This window comes from Rhea pennata, chromosome 9 (genome assembly GCF_028389875.1).
Source record: "Rhea pennata isolate bPtePen1 chromosome 9, bPtePen1.pri, whole genome shotgun sequence".
NCBI lineage: Eukaryota > Metazoa > Chordata > Aves > Rheiformes > Rheidae > Rhea > Rhea pennata.
Genome location: NC_084671.1, coordinates 28,796,615 through 28,817,626, shown reverse-complemented (window position 1 = coordinate 28,817,626; position 21,012 = coordinate 28,796,615). Strand labels below are relative to the sequence as shown.

At 37.7% G+C, this 21,012-nt stretch overlaps 1 protein-coding gene across 5 annotated transcripts in view; it reads right to left on the bottom strand.

The window, feature by feature from the left end:
• The window catches only part of FARP2 (FERM, ARH/RhoGEF and pleckstrin domain protein 2), a 91,052-nt gene that overhangs the window by 32,357 nt on the left and 37,683 nt on the right, over nt 1-21,012 (bottom strand). For all 5 annotated transcript variants that reach the window (XR_009959213.1, XM_062582252.1, XM_062582253.1 and 2 more), the window contains exons 7-13: nt 19,452-19,566; nt 12,835-12,982; nt 11,401-11,490; nt 10,212-10,375; nt 9,937-10,005; nt 8,157-8,214; nt 7,301-7,550 (exon numbers count right to left, since the gene is read on the bottom strand). Coding sequence is in view for 4 of the 5 variants with exons in the window: in XM_062582252.1 (XP_062438236.1) it covers nt 7,301-7,550; nt 8,157-8,214; nt 9,937-10,005; nt 10,212-10,375; nt 11,401-11,490; nt 12,835-12,982; nt 19,452-19,566 (894 nt within the window). In the remaining variant the exon portion in view is untranslated. The remainder of the gene's footprint in view (nt 1-7,300; nt 7,551-8,156; nt 8,215-9,936; nt 10,006-10,211; nt 10,376-11,400; nt 11,491-12,834; nt 12,983-19,451; nt 19,567-21,012) is intronic.

Here is a 21,012-nt window from a genome sequence, read left to right as displayed (position 1 = left end):
TTTTTTTTTTTTTTTTTTGGGGGGGGGGGGGCTTTTTACTGTTTTGTAACTCAGCCAATATAGAAACATAGAAAATAGCTCCCCAAAATTTATAAATTCAAATTAGTCCACAAATCTGCTCAGTTTACTTACGCAAGTATTACTGACTTTTTAAGCAAATATGAAGCTGCTTGTTTGCCTACATACACTATGCTTAACATAAAGGATAAGTTACCTATAAAAAGAAATTATGCAATAAATAGTCCCAGGGACGTACTCAATTTGAAAGAAAATGTCTCCACAATAATACCCCTACAGAAATCTTAACTTTTAGCCCTGCTTGTATCCCAAGTACAAGGTTTGCACAAAACAGTAATTTGGGAAACACTCATCAGTATTTGCCCTAGCTATGCTCTACTTTCAAAGGTATATATGAGAAAAATTGCCTTGAGAAATCTGGTAATAAAACCCTGAGATGCCTTGGCTAGGAGAACAAATATTTATTCTATTTCCAATACAAGGGTAAAGAAAAATAAAGCTAAAAAGCCCATGTTGTCATTTATATCAAAGTTTTCCTTATTTTATTGCATAAACAATTAAAATTATGAATTAGTACAAATCTGTAGGTTCATAATTGGCAATCTGAACAGAAACAAAGATATTAAAAATCCCAACATGTAATTCAATAAAACATTTACTGTATAAAAAGATAAAAGGTCAAGAGATCAATTAAGAAATTCCAGCCCCCTTTGGGTTCTTAATGTAATCCTTTCCTGAAAACAGCAGCACCTATTTAACTGGGGATTCCCTCTAACCAAGGCATGCGTACCCCTGTACATATCGATCATCAGGCATTTTTTTACCAATTTCAGAACGCCGCCACAAACCGTATTATTGGCCGTCACGTGAGCCTCGCACACGGAAGCGACAGCAGAATATTGTGAGTTTACAGAATTTACAACGTCTGCTTGCCAAGCAGGTTTAATCAGCCGTACTCCGAATTTAAAACCTGCAAAGTTACAGCTCATTCAGTGGGCTGGTCTAATAGCCCACAAGCAGATAATAAATTAAGTGGATTTTATGACCCAAATTTGGAACTGTGAAGTCTCACAATATTCGTGCATATAGCGTATATGTATGTCCATACATATACATATAGCATTTGTGACAATTTCAATGTAAGATCTGCTAAAAACAACAGGTAATAACAGCTAAAAGGCTGCAATGAAAATTGTACCGTATACCAGGTATTCGTTGAATGCATGAGTAAGTCTGGCTTCAATTTTTTGCAAAATGACAATAATGGGAATGACTTACCGACAGGTTTGCACCAAAAAGCATAAAATAGTATGACTTTTATTAGTGTCTCCACGCAATCTTATCAGGATTGGCAACCAAACAAAAACTACCACCACCCCAAAGCAAAGCAAACAAACCCTTAAACAAAATCACCTATGACCACAATACGAAAGTACACAGGATAAAGGAGGTCAGTACTTCTTTTTATCCAGTAACTTTGAAATTCACTGGAATTCAAAGTGAAAGCTGAAAGATCAATGTGTTGCCTGATTCCATTCCTAAGGTAAAATATGGTAATTCCTGGGAAATATACAGCATGTATTATTTCAATAATGAATATTTTAAAATTGCAAAGTATACACACACAGATAATATAAGGCTAGTAAACTTTATCAATGTTTAACTGGATGGCTGATAGGTCAGAGAATAGTCTCCGACTGCTATTGTGCAAATTAAAAGAGCTCTACTAACTACATAGACAAAGATCAAGATGTTCCCATGTAGTGTTTTACATTTAATAGAAGTGTATAAGTGTAGTACGATTGTAAATACACGCATACAGGAGTACAGGGTGCAAACAAATTATGTTTTTAAGATGAAAATTTCTTAACGTCTTTTAGGCACACTGAGATGCGGTGTCAAGTACCTCGCAGAAGAGCTAGATCTATCAGCGCAACTAAGGTAAGAAAGCCACTAATATTGATGTACTTCCCATGACTGCACGTATTTGCCAAATTAGGATCCACACGACAGAGAAGAACAGACGCAAAAGGACGGAAAATACTGCTATCTCGTTGAGGAACAAGAGCAATGCTTTCCTTCACTTACATAAACCTGCACTGTTGGTGGATAAACGGCCACGCGCAGAAGAACACCAAGCATGAAAACATACTTTCCACACCATGGTGGTCCTTCTTACATCAACCTGTACGTTGATGAAACGTGTTAGTACCTCAAGTATCTGCGCCCCTCCCAACCTCCACAGATGGGGCGGAGAAGTAAACATGAAACAACATACCTCAGCAACGGGAAAGTCGGGGGGAAGGAGAAGACAACCTCCCACTGACAAGTGAGGTTTTGCGCTCAGGCTCTTATCTGCTCCTAGCACAGTTCCTCAAATTCCTCCTTCTCAAGCTGAACATGCAGAGGACACTCCATAAAGATCTTCTGATTTTTCCTATATCATCTCCCCTCTTTTGTATGTCACATGATTCCCATGGCAGCTTTCACTGCTCAGGTTCTGCAAGCATCCCAGTTCTCAAGTTCAGGTGGCCAGCACCTTCTCAACACCTGGTAGCATACTATTCTTCATCTTGAAAAGAAAGCTTTTGTGCTCAGGAAAAAAATAAAATCAGTACCAGGAACTAAGTTTTAGTAGTAGCAACATTGTATAAATGAAACAAAACAAACTGAAAGGAGTAACACTGAAAGCCTATCAGCATAGCCTGAATTCAGGATGTAAGCACACACTGCACTGAAGTTCACCAATTCCCTTAGACTACGCAAAGAAAAGTAACAGAGAGGGAGACCAGAAAGCCCTTCCTCCTCCTCTCACCTTCTCCAGCCAGGCGGAGAAGAGGATGCCTGGCGTGACTCTAGTGCTACAGTTGGTGCTGAAGTTCACTGAGAAGCACCAAACTGTCTCACTCCCCTGAAGGCAGGCTGGTTTTCTCTACGTCTCCCATGAAAGGAAAATGAAGCTCAATTTACCCCTCTGGAGGAAGCTTGAAGAACTTTTTCTCATAGCTTCCCTGATGCAATAAAAATACTACTAACAAACAAAATTCTCTCCTCTGTTTTTGTGCCTATCTGTAAAAACGAGAGTAAAACAAAACAGCCAAACATCCAGCTATATCCTCAGAAGCCACACAGCTTTAAAAACCAGAAAAATCCAGACAACCATGACAGCTATATGTTGACCAATAGCAAAGATGTAACTAGCAGGTGCCAGGGACAGCACTAGTGAACTCCTAGATAAACAGCATTTCCAGCTGTCTTTCAGCTAGTATTTATCTTTCGAGTTTCTTTATAGGATTCGGGAGAGTTAGAGAAGCACATGGCACTGCTGTTTTTCAGCAAACCACAACTCGAGGAGAAAACAGCAGCGCTTGCAGTACACCTCAGTGTGAAGTCCTGGCAGAAGACACTGTCTTCTGGGTGGAGACCAGCACTGCCCTTATCTCAGCATCCTGACTTCAGATACAAAGTAGAGTCAGAAGATGTGAAAGATCAGTGTTTCTGATGGACATGTACCCCGAAAATCTTAATCTGAACAGCTTCATATCTGGACCAAGGCTTTCTCTTTCTACCCACCTCACCCAACACCTCCACAGACCAGCCCAAGACCTGTGGTACCCTGCATCTTCCTCAAAGCTAAAGATCTGAGGGCAAGATTCTAGTCACTGCGGTTCCTTTAGAAAATAAAAGGGGCATTGCTTTAAGACTCCCAAATACTATTTTTTTTGAAATATCCCTGAGATTTAAAACTGCCAATAAAAGATTGGTGTAGCTGCAAAATAAAAGGAGAAAAATGTTAGGATATGTTTTGGATTAACTGCTTTGCAGGAAAACATATTAGCAGATACGTTCTGGATTAATTGCTTTGCAGGAAAGTGTATTAGCAAGCTTTCTCTCAGGATTGCCAAGCATATTTATTGAAAAGACATAAACAGCATGCTTCTTAAATCTTTTGAAAATCTAAAAAATATAGTTGTTTTTTTTTCCACGTTAAGCAAGTAGATTAAGAGAGAATGCTTGTGACGAGGCACAAAACATAGAACATAGGCAGACAAGGTTATTTTTAAATGACAGAAACTTGATTCTTTTTTAAAGACATTAGACAAAACTATAAGCTTTCCTCTGTATCTTTAGCTATAGGTCTGTCCCTGCCTCTACAACCTGTTAAAAGAAAAGAAAATTCTCAGACAGAAGTTTTTTTTTCCTTCTTTCTTAAGTTACATAATATAGTTAAGGGAAGGAAAAAAGATATTCAAGCCTAAAAACATAAAGATACCAGCTTCTGATACAACTGAAGACCTCCTCCAAGTGCCTATTTACCAATGTCACATTAAACTTCCATGACATTGTATCCACAGGTATGAATAAAGACAAAATGTTAGAATATACATTCAACAGAACAAAAAATAAAAATAGTTCATGTATAGCATCAAAAATGAGAAAAAAAAACAACTGATTAAATATGACCGACAGTCCAAACTAATTTTTTGTTCTATATAGATTTGATTTTCTGTGCCACTGCCAAAGACAAGTTTCTAAAGGAATAATAGTGATTCCATTCAAGCCAATGAGTACACAATAACCACATCATTACTGTAAGTGCTGTAAGGAATAATCATGCCTTCAGAAATACTAAACTAAAGACATAGGTGGCTGAAGGACAATTTGCTTCATTATGCTCTACCATACATTGTGAGAGACTCCTTTGAATTTTCAGTTACAAGAATTCTGTCAAACAGCAGTATTTTTTAAATGTTTGATGAAAGAATGGAAGTGTTTTAACAAGTCCACGTATAATAAAATTGATATGAATAACACATCTACGAGCTGCTCGTCATTATAACCTGCTTGTTTCGAAGGAGTTGATTATACTAGCACTGTACGATCCCCTTCTGGAATCTGCAAAGGATTAAGAACCAGGTAACAGGCAAACCAAACCAAATGATTGCAGGAGACGAGGCTTTCCATCCCCAGATTTCTGTAAGGTATTACGTATTTCACATTCTTCCTTGTACAAAACCTAAGTACTCTAAAAACATTGTTCAAAGACGAACCTCCGAATGTCATCCCAGACAAGAACATCCATCAGGTAGGCAGACACGCATGCTTTGTAACTTTTACTGTCTCACTTGAATAAATGTTGCTAAATTAGACATGATCAATTAAACAACTGTCTTCTCAATTTTGTTTCCAAAATTACATATCATCTTCTTTCAAGGTCAGTTGACTAAAGACACATATATGAGCAGTGAAGCTGTAACTGTTGCCTACAGCACTCACTCTTTTCTAACATCTCAAATAATTTCTCAGAAAGGAGCAATTTTACCTGTATTCTTTTGCTGAATACAGTGCATAACTGAAAGAAAAATTTAAAGTTGTTACCAGATTTACTGCCATCTGTCCTTCCCAGACAAAGTAGACTTGCACGCTGAATTAATTCGTAAGCATTTTTACGTAGCGTGATCAAATAAAGAAAAATAAGATTAGACACAACGCAACGGGGATTCAGTGCTTTTATACTTTGTGCATATATCTCCAAACTACTGCAAAACAGCTGGAAACTTGCTTGTTGCTGGACTCTTGAAGGCACTTTGTAATCTGAAAATATAATGATTGTCTTCACAAGATGTTTTGATTACTTCTATTTTTAGTTGAACTTGCATACATTCACCTCCTCTAACCTACTACGTATGATACTTATTCTTTGAGGTATACAGCAGATATGTTGCATAGTTTTGATATTTTAAAACTGTCCTTCATAGGTGATTCAAAGACTGCCTTTTCTTTCTTTTTTTTGATTGTCAAAAAAAATAAAGAGGATTCCCATCACAGTGCAGGAAAACAGCCCATTTACTGGATGTGGCAGCTTGTTCACAAGCATCTGCAAAAAAAGACTGTTGCATTCAGGTGTTGGAGGAATAGCATATTATAGCAGACACTTAGACACCTATTTATGGCCAAAAGACCTATTTGATATACTGTACTTTCCGATAAGTCTGCATGAGCCAGCTGATGCTCACCAAAATTACTGGGTTTTCTTAAACTTAGTATTTTGGAAAATCACAGCCTGTTATAACACATTCTGGATGCAGTGTCACACATATAATGCAGTACCAAAGCTAGGATGCTTTCAGGGAAACTGAAGACAACAGAAAAATCAACTGTATGATACGAGTTAAAATCCAGTCACCAGATTAGAATTTTCCAGCTCAAAGTGACTGACACTGTACCCTTCTTTTGACTTCTAATTCTGAACAGCATAGAGGAATCCATCGCAAAAATCAACGTACCAATCAGTGATTGACATGTGCTTTTTCTGTCCAGTCTTCTTGAGTGAGATTTTTTAGATTATTCTGAAAGTCGAAAGTAAAGTTCTCACCAGTTGCTTGAGCAAAAGGATTACTAAAGAAAACATTTACATCCAATGGAGCAGCAGTTTCAGAGTCCCAGGAGTCCGTATCAGTACTGCTAGAGTCTTCTGTAGTGGTAGGTGGATAGCTCAGCTGTTCCAGCTGATCAATAATGTCAGTGAACTGAAAGGCTGAACTGGACTCAGAGCGAACTGAATAGGCTGGAAAATTCACCATAGAGCTAGCCTCCGAATGATTAGCAGAACTAAACGTGTGCAGGGAGGAGGTACCATTCAGTGGCAAATTATTGAGGGAACTGCTTTCAGAACGGTTGTTTATGAGAGAACTTGTTTCAGAAGGGCTCAGAAGGCTTTGCATTATGCTCGCTTGTGCCTTAACCTCAAACAATTCTGAGGTATCTGATGGTCTGTCATTACCATTGAAATCACTCCCTTCTTCAAATTCAAACTCATCTTCCACATTCATATCAACTGCTTCTGTTGAGTACCTGTCAGGGCTTGACTGAGAAGAGACCGTATTTTGTTGAAGGACATCTTTAGTTAAGCCAGGTGACTCTGATGAATGCTTAGAAAAATCGGAGCCCTTTAACTCTAAACCACTGTACACATATGAAAATGCCTCAGATCCCCCAGCAAAAAAGGAAATTTCTGCTGGGTCATCATCAATAAATTCCTCTGAAACCTGTAATGGTGAATTTGTCAAAGTGAAAAGTGGGGCACCCCTACCACAATGCTGATGCTCTTTTTCAGCAACAAAAACACCCGTGGTAAAGTCATCCTCATCATTGTCATTTTTACAAACAGCAACCCTACTCTCTTTTCTACTCTTCTCTATGTCTAGATCTAAACCACAACCACTCTCAACAACAGGACAAGCAGAGTTACAGTTTCCTGCAACACTACCAAACCCAACACCTTGGAATGACTGGAGCATGGAAGATCCAGGTTGCTGCACCAGCTTCCTCCCGGTTTCTTCTGCTGGAGTTGTAGTATTTTTTTCTGAAATCCTTGTGTATGATGCTCTGGGGTCCACAGAAGACAGGCTGGTTTCTGCAAAGATGGGTAGGACAGTAGTAGGAGCGGTCGATGAATGAACTGAATGGAAGGGAGCTGTTGCTGAGGCAAGAGACCCTGGGGTTCTCAAGCCCTCAGTGAATGGGACACTCTGAGGGGAAATAAAAACAGAACAGGTTAAAAGATTATTTTTTTAAATACATAAACACAAATGCAGCATCTGGTTCCTGAGACAGAAGAAATGTACGCTTCAAAAGAGCTCCCTTTTTAGCAAACAAAACATTGTATACAGAAATAGACCCAGCATCCCCCCAAAAATGAAAAGTCTTTTTTCATGAATTTTCATAATTGGATGGCAAACTAAATCTATGTATTTTTTACCCTCTGCTGAGAAAAGATCCACAAGGGAAAGGAAAACACATTACAAGGAGAGTTAAATCCTGCAATGCTTTATTAACCTCTTGCATCTGTGCAAGCACATTTCAGCAAAACAGCAACTGCTGCATTTATGCTCATTTCTTGTTGAACTGCAGAAGGCATCCACATGATGAAGGAAAATACTGTTCAATGTAGGCTCCATTAGCTACAACTATTAAAATTGATATCACTTGGGAGGGGCAGGGTGCCAGGCACAAAGATTAAACAGTGAATGCAATTCTAAACAAAATTCAATCAGAACAACTTTCCTTTGCAGTCATCTTGGAAAGCTGGCTATCTGTTTCATTGACTGAAATATCTAGAGCGCTGCAGGACTAACCTGTTTTGGCACATCTGTATTTGACGTGTGAGCAGACACTCTAGCTTTGCTGTGCCGCCTGCAGAAAAGAAAGTATCTAAGATATCAGTCAGCCTTCTCCCTTCCCTATTCAGCTATTTCCGTTCTAACAGCCCATAAAAAAGTTCCAAGATGTATTTTCTCATGTTTTGTTTAGTGTCTTGACTACGCCAAGATTTCAAGGAGTTGCAACAGCTCTAAATTAAACAACACAGGAGCAAGAAATGTACAGAAAATAGAATGAAATAAGAATCAGATCTTTCCTAATGCTGAAGAAAAGATCAAAATGAGCCAAAAGAACAGACTAAACAGTATTTAGTTCAGTTTATTCCTTTGCGATCTGTATAAATGTCCACAAATAAAGAGCTTCAAAATAGAAGAAGTTCACCTATAACCATTATACAAATAATTTATCTTTCAACCAACCATGTAATTTAGAGCATATAACAGCCTATAACATTACATCTCAAAAAAGTGCTATCTTACATAACACTGATGGTTAGATCCATTCTATGGCAATTATTTACTAGAAAAAAATCTTTCCTACAGAAAAGGAGTTCAGTCAGAGTCCAAGACATTAAAAATATTCATTAATAGCAAAGATAAATGCAAAATTTTTGAAAACTCTATTTAAATCCACATAATCTTTCACTTAACAGACTATGAAGAGCTTCCTACATGTAGCTAGAGTGGTTTTACAGCCAATTAATTAAATGCATTTTCACTGTAAAATTATTTCATTTCAAAGCTTTTTTCATTTTCAAACCTTTTTATTTTTAGAAGAGATGGGAAGTTTAAGGCTGCCCTTCCAGAATTCCAGAACTCAGGTTCAATTATATGCTCTACCCTGGTTATTAGTGTAATTTTAGACCTAACAGTCTCCATGCTTCCATATTTTCAATCTGTATATTACAACACTCAAGGTCAAAAAAGTATATCAAAAGTGTGTCATTTAGAATTACTTTGCCTTGCACCATATCCTGTATCTGATTGTATCTATAAATGTCTGTGGTCTTCAACAAAAGTATTCATTTTTTTCTCAAGATATTATCTCTACACAAGAGAAATGACCCAGTACTGCCAATGGATGCAAATGGCATAATGTCATGCACATAACAATAAGAAATGATATTCAAGAACAGAAAACTGACCACCATCCATTTGGATTTAAGCTGGAATTTGATGTCACTGCTTCAGCTGTTCACTCACATGCTTTTGTGAAAACACTGTAACCTGTAACAGGGCTTCACTGCCCTGTTCGTGAGTAGAAGCTTGTGATTACAAAAATACTAGGACAAGGAAGACATGTATGCAATATGCTGTCAGCATTAAGGTGCATGCTGTTAATCTGTGAAAGTGTATTCTTGAAAGACATTAGGTTAAATCAGCTTCAGAAAGAGTGGAAGAAGATGAAGTCTCTAACACCATTACCTTTTAGCCAAACCACGTGAATACAGAGACATACATACACATCCCCACTAAAGTTCATTGCATCTCCCCAAAGCTTCTAGATGGCTAAGTCACACATTGTCCAAAAATATAAAAACGCAATACTGAAATGTCCTCAAGCTGCTTTGCATCATCACAAAACTATAAATTGGCAAAGAAATTTAGTTCAGCTACCTTAAATTTGAGGTAGACCTTAGTAACCAGCAAAAGACAAAGCCACTATGCATCAACTAAAAATGCTGAAATTCCAGAAATTATAAGGGCACTGAAAGTTTCAACTAACATTTCACTTTGCAAACACATTTGTATTTACCTTTCATATGGAATTTTCTTCATCCCGCTGTCCTTAATATAATCCACTAGCTGCTTTTGCGTTCGTCCACTGTGAATTCAAAGAAGTACAAATGTTATGAAATGCAGTAGACAAAAACTATGGTCAGGTTTGGGGCAAAGAGTTTTTATAAATCCGTAACAGATTCTGAAATCTTTAATTTAAATGGAATTACTTTAGAATACTTTTTCCTCTTATTCTCATTTTCTAAGTTATAAAATGTTCAATTTTAATAAATTTGCTATGTTTCTCCCTACCTGTATCTGAATGAAGACCCTCTGGTGAAGAACACTGCTTTAGCCTTCGGCTTTGGCTGATCAAACAGCCTAAAGAACGTATGATATTCAACACAGATTTTCCAGAAGTTTTTACACTCATCCCTACTTCCCAAAAGAAACTCCAGTGTATCTTGATATGGGCCCTGAGAACAAAGTACAAAAGCTCAAGTAGCAGATCAAATGGCAGTGGAGGTGAATAGTAAAAAGTAAATATATGCAACAAAAAATATCACTGCAATGAGATACAGTGTGTTCCTAAGTCACACCTCATACTCGCTAAGGTAGTGGTTATAATTTTGAATGTAGTTTAAAATCATTTAACAGTTTTCAAAAATATTCATTTACTTTGAAAATGTAAAAAGGCTTAAAATACAGTGACTAAAGAATTCAGAAACGTGCTGGATACAATTCACATTAAGAAATACGGATCATAGAGTTAATAATTTGAAAGGAATTAAAACTTTTAAGTGCAGCAGTAGTTATTTTAAAATACTTCTTATAAGAAAAGTATTCTGATGCTTGTCTCACTTCCTGAGATTTAGGAGAGACTGAAAGATACTGCATATTTCAGAACACAATTATAAACTTTCTAAGGGTCTCTTTGGGAGATACTCTACTGTACCTGTATGTGTTGATTCAAGTTTCTGAGATGTATATATGCGTGTTATGTACATAATTTTCTTCACTCTAATACAACCCTATGTTGTATTAGATACAAACTGATTACTAGGTACACGATGTTGTATAACCTAGTCATCCAGTGTGGAAGCAACAAGAGAAGCAATGATAACAATGATGACATCAGTGACACGAAAACCTGTCGTACTACTATAGCCAAGCATGGAAAATAACACTATAAAACTTCTGCTATTCAGACGCATGAAAAAGATAAAGCTGTAGTAAAAGTAGTCTTAATTTTAAGTTCCAATAATACAATCTCAGCCATCTATTGTTTGCTGAGGTGTATCAGGTTACTTTCTTTGCATTTAAATCAACAAACCCAGTAACCATCTTTTCAAGAAAGTACAACGTATCTACCACGTTCCCATTTCAACTGCTTAAGTTATCTTAGCTCATTTTGATTATAATGGTTCAGAGAGCTCATACGAGCCGACATATGTATTTTATATGTTGTCAAGCCTACTACGATAGTAAAACTTACACGGACCTCTGGGTGGAGTTTAATAAGGAATCTTTTCCTCTTGAAGCTTAGTTTACGGACCTTAGACCAGTTGAAGGTGTTGATTTTCGTATTACCCTGAATTAAAACAGTAAACGTTAAAGCAAAAGTTTCAGAAGCAACAGCATTCTGTTGCGTGCATACACACGCATATAGGTGCACGCCCCCACCCTATGCCGACCCATTCTGCTCAATCCTTATTTCTGCTAACAACATTCCTTTCAGCAGCTTTACATTTCAATATAACTACAAGCGGTATGACGTCTCTGAGCTGACACCAGAATAGAATTTTTAAAACCTTGAAAATCTAAGAGGAAGGGAAACAAAAATTTTAACCTCATCAATACTCAGAATACCATATGGTAAAAGCAAGACTAGAGCTGCACTTTATTTAAAATGTTTTCCCTTGCCTGCTTACAGAATTCTACATACTCATCCAAGCTGATTTTTCCTTACACCACTCAGTATCTGCAAAATCTCAGGTTTTGAGACTTGCATTTGTGACAGAAAGCTTAAAACATGATTGGAATACAAGTGGTATCACTGTGTGATACTAGCTTTTGAAGTTGATACTAGAGTAGCAAGCCCAAAGGATACTGCCCCCATTTCTAATTCAGCAGCACAATATACTGAGGAGCAGTTGCCACGCATATAAGGAGACCTTCCAAGTTTTCTTGCTCACAAGTTGTCTTCTTAATCATCAGGGGCAAAAAAAAATGGCTCTAACTTCACTCTGACAAAATGAAGCCTGCTGCCCAACATCAGTCCTTCCTCAGTCCCAAAGCCTAAGGGGCAGCAGCAATTCCAGTGTTGCCCTCTAGAAGCAAAAAGGTACTTTGAGAGAATGACCCAGATGAGGTGAAATACCAGATTCCAGGCAAGATGGAAACCTCAGTGGCTGAGAGGCTACGAGGAAGACTGAAAGGAATTTAAAGACTACAGTGGCTGATGCAGCTCTGAAGACACACAGCTACAAGGTAACAGGTAAGATGCAAAATGAACAGAAAATAAGAGCGTGCAAATGAAGATGTTCTAGCAGATCTGCTGCCTTGCCAGGGAAAGAATATGATAACAAATAGAATATGATAGGCTATGATAGCATCCATAAACACAACTCTAACCATCTAGCCACTTATTTAACACCAAGACGGCAGTTACTTCAATTGATTTCCAGTCACTTCAATGAAACTTCTAACAGGGACATTGCTCCAACAGTAACACGTTGTAACATTAAAGCAACGCTAAACAACACTAAACATTATTAAAACAATAATCTGGGGGCCTAAATGACATTCAGATGCTTGTTAAAATATTCTGCCTTTTCAAGGCAAGAGATAAACTTGAAATTAAAATGAGACCAACTCCCAAGATACTCTCATCCAGAGACAGACACGTGTAAACAGTATGCTCTCCCCACATTACCTGGAATACTAGTACACCCATGTGTGAAACAGCTAGATTTATTTTTGTGCCCTCACGATCTGATGCAAGGTGAAATCTAATACCATACATCTCCAGTTTCCGGGCAATTTCAAGCACTTGAAAGTCTGATTCAGCAGGAGTTTGACCCCTGTAACGAGGAATAAAAAAATATAAAATTTTAAGAGCAATTCGATAGCACAATATTGCCAACATGGCTGAAGTCCTTAAGTCGTAACTGCCACTCCATCTATCTAATCTCGTCTGACAGTTTGACTCCAAGTTAAGTATTGGATACCTTTGTGATAGGAGCAATATGCAATAGCAAACAGCCAAATTAAAACACATCCCACACACAGACACATTGAAACAAACGCTAACTAGTTAAGAACGTTTGTAGCTTAGGAGAAATAAAGTTTGTTAAATCGTAATTCAATGCACAAGGCTCTTCATTTTGCTTGCTTGAATATGTAGTTACAGTAACAGAACCAGAGCAAACAGAGTCAGATGAAAATGTTACATGTCGGTATGACAGAAACAAAGCAGATATATGGCAACAGAATAACAAATTTGAACAGGATTACAGGCTTATGGGAGAATTATTAATTTCCTCCTTGCCAAAGAAGCCAGAAAACGATTTTTAAAATTGTTTTTAAAGTAACGACTGGTGTGGAAATAACGTGGAAAACATGAGCAAGTTCAAAAGCAGCAGCAGCTTCTGAGCGTGCAGCGAAGTCCAAACCAGTGAAACAGAGAACCTTGTAGGTCCTGTCCTGCAGCGGCCGCCAAATTCAGCGTTCATTTATTTCTCCGCCAGTTTGCCGAAGCGCAACGACCAGCGTCTTGTCCTCCTGCTTTATCACCACCAGGCCTCCTGAATCACTTTTTCCATCTTTCTCCAGGAGGGGGAGTTTACCGGCTCTAATGCATTTATTTTTTCCCTGCTTGTGTTTCACGAAGGGGCTGAGGGAACAGAAAACTGGCAGCCAGGGAGGGGGAGGAACTTGCGGAGAAGCCAGCTGGGCTTGTCAGGGCACCAAACACACAAAACTGATAAAGACCGTGGCTCAAAATAAGTAAGTGGCTAAAGCGTCTTTTATATAAACGAAAATAACGCCGAGCTCTCACGCCGCCAAGAAACTGTCGCTGACGGCCGTGAGCCAAAAATGTCGACTGCCCCCAAATAAATACAATTTACAAGCTTTAAAGCAGCACCTTGGGTGGGTCCATGCAGGGGTTTTGAGACATTCAAAGAACATACAAAAATTGCTGCAGAAATTAAGGAGAACTTCAACTGCCCTGCAAAACTAAGAGGGGAAAAAAAGCCCTCTCTGATTAAAAACACAAGCCTGGTGGCCTTGTTGACTGGCTAAGGCAGTCTCTAAATTTAAAACATACTGCAAGATAATACTGCAGCCATTTTTAGGCATAAATGTGGACTAGAACTAGCTACGGAGAGCTGCAGGAGCCCCTTCTAGCGAGCTGACGACCTGGAAATACAAGCAGCACAGGGCCTGCCTGGGCATCGTAACGGGAGCTTCGCCCGGGCACAGCTGGATGCAGCCACCCCTGCGCCTCCCCGCTGGAGAAGCCTGCAAATAACAAATTTCTGCACATATAGTAGAGTATAACATTTAAAAATCCTGTTTTCCAAGAAATTGCCTTCCTTCCATAAATACATATTCCACTCCATTAAAACAGACCATAAACCATTTGCAGCACGATCTATTTTTGTGTACAAAGTAGAGCCAATCACAACACCAGCACTAAATAAATCTTTGTGCTACCCCATCTTCCCTTTCCAGGCATTCGTCATAAAAATATCTCCTTCCACCTATCTGTAGTCATGTTTTAGATCAAACAACTTTTTTTTTGTTGTTCTATATAGAATTTTTAAAATACACATTGACTATAAAGTGATTGGTGTGTTTCAGTCTCCCAGAAACTGAGATGACTACACATATCAACTGCAATCAACTGTAAAACTTATTTACTACGATAGTCTGTAAAAAAAATGGAACTTGTTAGAAGAACTAATGCTTCTCTGCTGCTTAAAGAAGCGTCCCTTGGACTGCAGCACAGCTGTACATAAACAGCACTGAGCAGCAAAGCTTCCACCTCCTCTACTAGTTTTGTCTAAGAGCTTCTACTGGTAAAGCAGATTTTTCTTGCCCTTACTGAAAACGATGCACCCTGGGGTCAAAGCGCTTCTAGACTAGCTTTAAGCATCGCTCATGTCTCCTCTGCGGTTTCTGCTCTGTGGTGTCTGTTTATTAGTTGTAAGCATACAAAATAGTTAGATCAGAAATATTAATTTTGGCCACAGTTTCTCGAGTTACATGCTAAGAACACTGCTTAACCGCCTCCCCTCCTTAATTCCCGGTATAATTCCCGTGAACCGAGCTACATTAGGAATGAATATGGAGCTCTGTCTTTGCAAGAGGATGTTAAGGTTTTCAGGAGCTTGCGGGAAGCAAATATTAGGATAAATTGGAAAATATCCAAATAAAAATTCCGGATAAACAGTGCAGTATGCAACTGATGTAGCATGGCTGTTAGTTATTGTATGTCCTGATCTCCCAGGTACAAGCAACAGCGCGGTGCAGCTCTGAAAGAATTTAAAAAAAAAAGAAAGAAAGAATATTCTCCTGTACAAAACCTGCCTGTACCTTCCAAAGGAGGAAGTGTGCGGCATGGGGAAAGCTAGGAATGATGCCAAGCAGCTCACGCTGCACAACAAATGTCTGCAAATGAGAAGCAGTTTCCGAGTAATTATCCTCAGATGTTTGCTGGAGACTAATCTGAGCAGACCATCCCCAAAGCAATCTGGTCTAATTTTGTTCATCCATTAAGCAGATCAATCTGCTTAGTCTTCCCCAGGTCAATGGACAGCAGACTACCTATTAAAAGTGTTTTCCAGCAAAAACTGCTGTCACTGCAACAGGCTTTAATGTAAAGGTTCCTGTTAACCAGTGATTAATACAGAATTTTAAAGAGGAAGTACTTAAAACTTGGCATTTTTAAAAACTGTTTACAGCAAGAAAACATAGAGTCTTAGATACCCGCAAAATTTACACACAATTCATGAACATCGTATTTCCAAAAAGAATTTAAATTATGACAGCTAGGCTAAGTTTGTGAAAGATGGGGGATAACAGTAAACACAAGCATAAAGCTAACAAGCCTTCGCTTTCTTTCCTGACTTACATACATATGCACAAAGCAACACGGTCCTGCAGGTGCAAGCAAATAAGCAAATTATGGTTTTTTTTTTTAAAAAAAAAAAAGGAAAGAAAAAAGTCCATCATGCAAAACAGAATCAACGCTTATTTTCATGCGTCTATTCTCTAATGTTTAACACTGGACTGCAATTGCCTTGTAGCAAGTATTCCACTTCATCATTTCTAGGAAGGCAGTAAGCATTATATTTTGAGTATTTGGAATGCCAGGATTTGACCGTACCACCGCTAATATACTATCTTCAAAAAATAAACTTACCATCGAAATAAAAGTTAACTCAGATTCCTGCTGAAGCAAATAACTAACACGCCGTACCAAAAATGTAACTTGCCTCATTTGCAGTTAATAAATTTGCAAAGGTAAATGAAAAGCTGTTCTTCTATACTTGTGAAAACAAAACAAAGCAAAAAAAGATTTCATGCAAAAAAAAGGATATTCAAGAGAAAATAAGTTTACAATCCCATCTTTCTCTATACAATCATCTCAGTATATTTGTTGGGTTGTTTTGGTATTAAATGGATAAGACACAGAGTCTCTGCTGTATTCAGCTTTACGTTCTTCTGCCAGTTCTAACAGCTAAGGTGAGGCTATATAAAATCGAAGCAGGTTTTTATGTGAAGAGACGCTCCCACTATCAATCCAAAGTGACTAAGCGCCCTCGGAGAAACCGCACGCACTCTCTCGCTTCCACAGCTCATTCGCTGCTGTGCCTCCAGCATGAGAAAGCCAAATCCACGTGCCCAGCTCGGTGCGGTGCAGAAAAGCAGAGCAACGCTGGTATATAAGCAAGGAGGTTCAAAGCAAAGCTAGGGCTGAGGAGATGGGAAAAGCGAGACAAAAAGAAGCCAGCGCTGCAGCAATCTGGAGATGAGCCATTCTGTCGGAAACAGCCCGTTTTCTTTTTCTGGAGGCAACGCTTACATGACAAGTCTCTTTCATAAAGCAAACGTTAGCTGGAAAACCTATCAGTCCACTAAGGACGAGTGGGGGAATAATGCAGTGAAATGAAGCAAACAAAAAAGAAGAAAATAAAAACCAAACATGCAGTGTGAAGGGCAAGGATGATAAGAGGGAGAACAGAAACATTTTGTTCATTTAATAGCACTCCGCACTGCCAGGAAGGAGACAAACGCCCAAATTCCATGCTCCCATGTGCTGCTTGTAACAGAAACGCGGAAAAATGTGTGCAAACCTTGAGAAACTGTGGGACCTTCACAAATCTTACTAAAAATGGAAAAGGGTAGCCAACACTAACAGGGTAAGGGAAGAGAGCAGAGACGTGTAAGGAAGTCACAGCTATTTTTAGAATGGCAATGCTTCCAAAATTACATCTGTTTAAAAAAATTTTCCAAAGAAGCAAGGAGATTTAAAATACGTATCCAAGACACTCAGGTATCCCTAATGCTTGATTGCAACGTTTGCTAACCCAAACACCTCCGGTTTTTAATCTTAACATGGTTTGAACATATGCTTGTATAACATATTCTTAAGAATAAGGCTTGCAGTAATTTTAATAATATGGTTATGTTACATTGCAATTGTCATTTAACTAATGAAAAATACATTCATGAGGTAAGGAATCTTTTCCCAGCAACTTTCCTATGTCTTTTTCCCAACAGGCTGGAACATAAGTTTCCTTACAATATAGAATGATTACAAGTAGTTTGTCTGAAAAGAGCTCAGATTTAATTAATAAATTGCCCTGAATAAAACTGAGTCCCTGGCTCAGAAGACAGATACTGCTTTTCAGTCCAGAGAAGTAAAACAAGAAAATTAAAAACAAGCAGGAGCAATTCAATCAAATGCAGACACTTAATAAAGAACTGTTCAGGGCTTGTTCCAGTGATGTTTTCTGGTGAACCATAAAACACTACTTTTCATCTCAAATTTGAAAGCCACTGATCTACACTCCATGATGTTATCGAATCCTTTTTTGAACCCACTTGTAGCTTTAAACTCCACAACATCTTGCAACATTGCATTGCCTAATTGTTTTTGCACTTTCTCTTGACTCGTGAGAAATAATGTGCTTTTACAAAAATTCATTTTTCTTCATCATTTATCTTTCTAAGACAAAGAATCCTAGCATACTCCACTGTAAATTACTTCAAAACAATATTTAGTTTGTTCCTTCATCATTCCCATCTGCACATCAAAGTTTCAAAAGCAAAAAAAAAAGGGAAACAAGTATCTGGTTTCATTGAGCAACAGCAAAGTTGAAATACCATCAGTACAGACACTGCAACAGTACAACTGAGAATGAGCGATCACAAAAAGCAAACAATTAATTACTGAAATAGCCAGGAACTAATATTTCTTTTCTAATATTATAGGATGTATCTCAGCTTTAAATGCAGATATTGCCCTTAAAAATCTCCTAGTTCTGTCTTAAAAAGAAGTCAGTCAGCAGCAATACCTGAGTTTAACCATGCAGAGTAAAGGGAAAACATTTTATACTGCATTTAGATTATGATCCGTAACTATGGGCTTTGAACTGTGTGTGTGGATATTTGCAATTAATAAAAGCACTTCAAACTGCTAAATCCTAAAATACAGGTCTCAAAAATTAAGAGAAAAGACAGATCTATCAGGTAAAACTAATTTCTTCTATTACCATTTTATTAAAAACCTTTTCATGATTTAAGATGCCAACTCCGAGAACTGCATAACAGCAAGACAGTTATGATGAGTGATAGTTTGGAATGTCTCAATATTAGTATTTTATGATTAAAAGATTAAAAAGAACAAATTTGTGGCATGCACAATGCCACATGTTACGTTATTAGAAATACACTGTAAAATCACTTGAGAAAAATTGTTGCCCAGCAATTCTGTCCTCTTTTCCTATCTCTCCTGCTCTCTCAAAGATGACATCTGTATTAGAACTAATGCACATTTAATCCATATAACAAAACAAACACTCATTTTTGTTGTCATCTAGCCTCTCATAAATGTCCATGAATAAGACTGCTATTGTCCACCCTATTTGAAAAAGTGGAGAAATTTAAGCAGTGCTGTCATTGTGGCTTTCCTTCCTCTTGCCTCAAGCATTTAATTTAAGCCATGTATAGTGGAAAGTCAATACACAAAAACTTGCAGATTGCCTTAGACAGACTTAATTCTCTAGGTTTAAATAGCTGCATTATAACCTCCATTCACACACAAAAAGTAGATTAAATCATGTTAAAACTTTTTAAGAAAAGTATCTCTAGTTATTATTGCTACACCCAAACTTTCTTGTTAGCTGTAAATGGCATTTAATATGTACATTCTTAATATCACCCATTGTGCTTGACCTCCACCAAGCGAGTCTATCTGCTTCTTAACTTCCACGCCCTGGTTTCAACAATTTCAGAAGTATACTGTTAATCTTCACTTACACATGCTTCCTGTGGAACTCCAGAATTTTTCCTTGAATTCTTTCCTGGTTTGGCAAATACTGATTTGTTTTAAGGTGTTCTCGATCCTCTGATTCATCAAAATCCCCTATTTCAGCTATTACAGAAAATAAAACAACATTAGAATAAAAAGAAACAATGAAAAGGAAAGAATGATACACCTTGAGAGATCAGGAATTACAGAAACCCCAAGAGCAAGACTGTGTTTGCCTTTAAGTGTTTCAAACTTACGCGTTATGGTTTGTATCCAGTTTAATTTAAAAAACACACTGACATTTACTCCAAGCACACTTCCTGTGGGTTACAGCAGTACTTGAACACTGTTTGAAAAATCTAGACTTCTTTAAAGTCTAAAGATTTGGGGCTTGCAAAAGATCTTTGAGGATGTCTAAATATTTTCAGCTTACAGACACCTCATGCAAAATCAGCATTTTTCAATTTATTTTTTCTACATATATGTAAAATAATTATGTATATACCTGCCCGCAAAGAAGACAAAATTTAGGTATTGTTCAAAAATAAATACACAGTAAAAGTGAAAACAGTGTTATGCCACTCAATAAATGCACACCATTTTGACCATTTTCACCTCTCAGAAATGATGCTGTAAAATTGAGAAAAGATTTACAGAAGCAAAAAGTATTAATCAAAAGTATGGAAACAGCATACATCTGATGAGATATATGACAAACCAGATGCCTTCAGCTTGGAAAAGCTAAGTACGAGGTAGGGCATATTGCAGAGGTATATAAAAAACTACAAGTTGAATGAAGAAAAGTAAGAAAGAAATAGTTATTCACTATTTCCAATAGTAAAATACGAAGTTATCAAACAAAATGAAAAGGCAAAGTTTTTTAAAAAACAAAAGAATGTACATGTTCCTACGCATCCCAAAAAATCAAGCTCTGACACTCATTTCCAGGGAAGGATGCCAAAAATATAAGCAAATTGAAAAACAAGTCAGACATACATCAAAGCAAAGATCATCAAGGGCAAATAAGCAAAAAAGATGAGGAGTCAGTCTTTGACTTAAAAAGCCAACATGCAAAGATTACTGAATGGATAAAGCAGAGAAAGTATCACCATATGCCTGTTCTGTTTCTTCTGTCTTCCCCAAAGCATCTGCTATCAACTACTATCAGAGAAAGGAGAGTGGATCGAATGAACCAATAATCTCCTCCAAGACAGCTATGCTTAAAAAGAATCACACAGCAATATCATATTTAAAATTAAATCAGCTTACAAAGAAACAAGAACAAAATTGGAAGGCACTTATGTAAAATAAATCATGTTAAAAATAATTACGTTTTTTCTCATTTGTACTTTCCTAGTACAGGGGAAACAAGATAAGCAAAGCCACAGACATTGATATTTCCTCAGTACCTCCACATTGCCCTGAAATTCTCCCAAAAGCCGATACCGGAAAACTACTAGCAAATTCTAAGGGTGCAACTCACTCACACAGCACACACACAAGACCAGTTTGGTATTCCAATAAAATGGGATAACTTTTGCATGTTTGAAGAGCTATCATTTGCAAGTC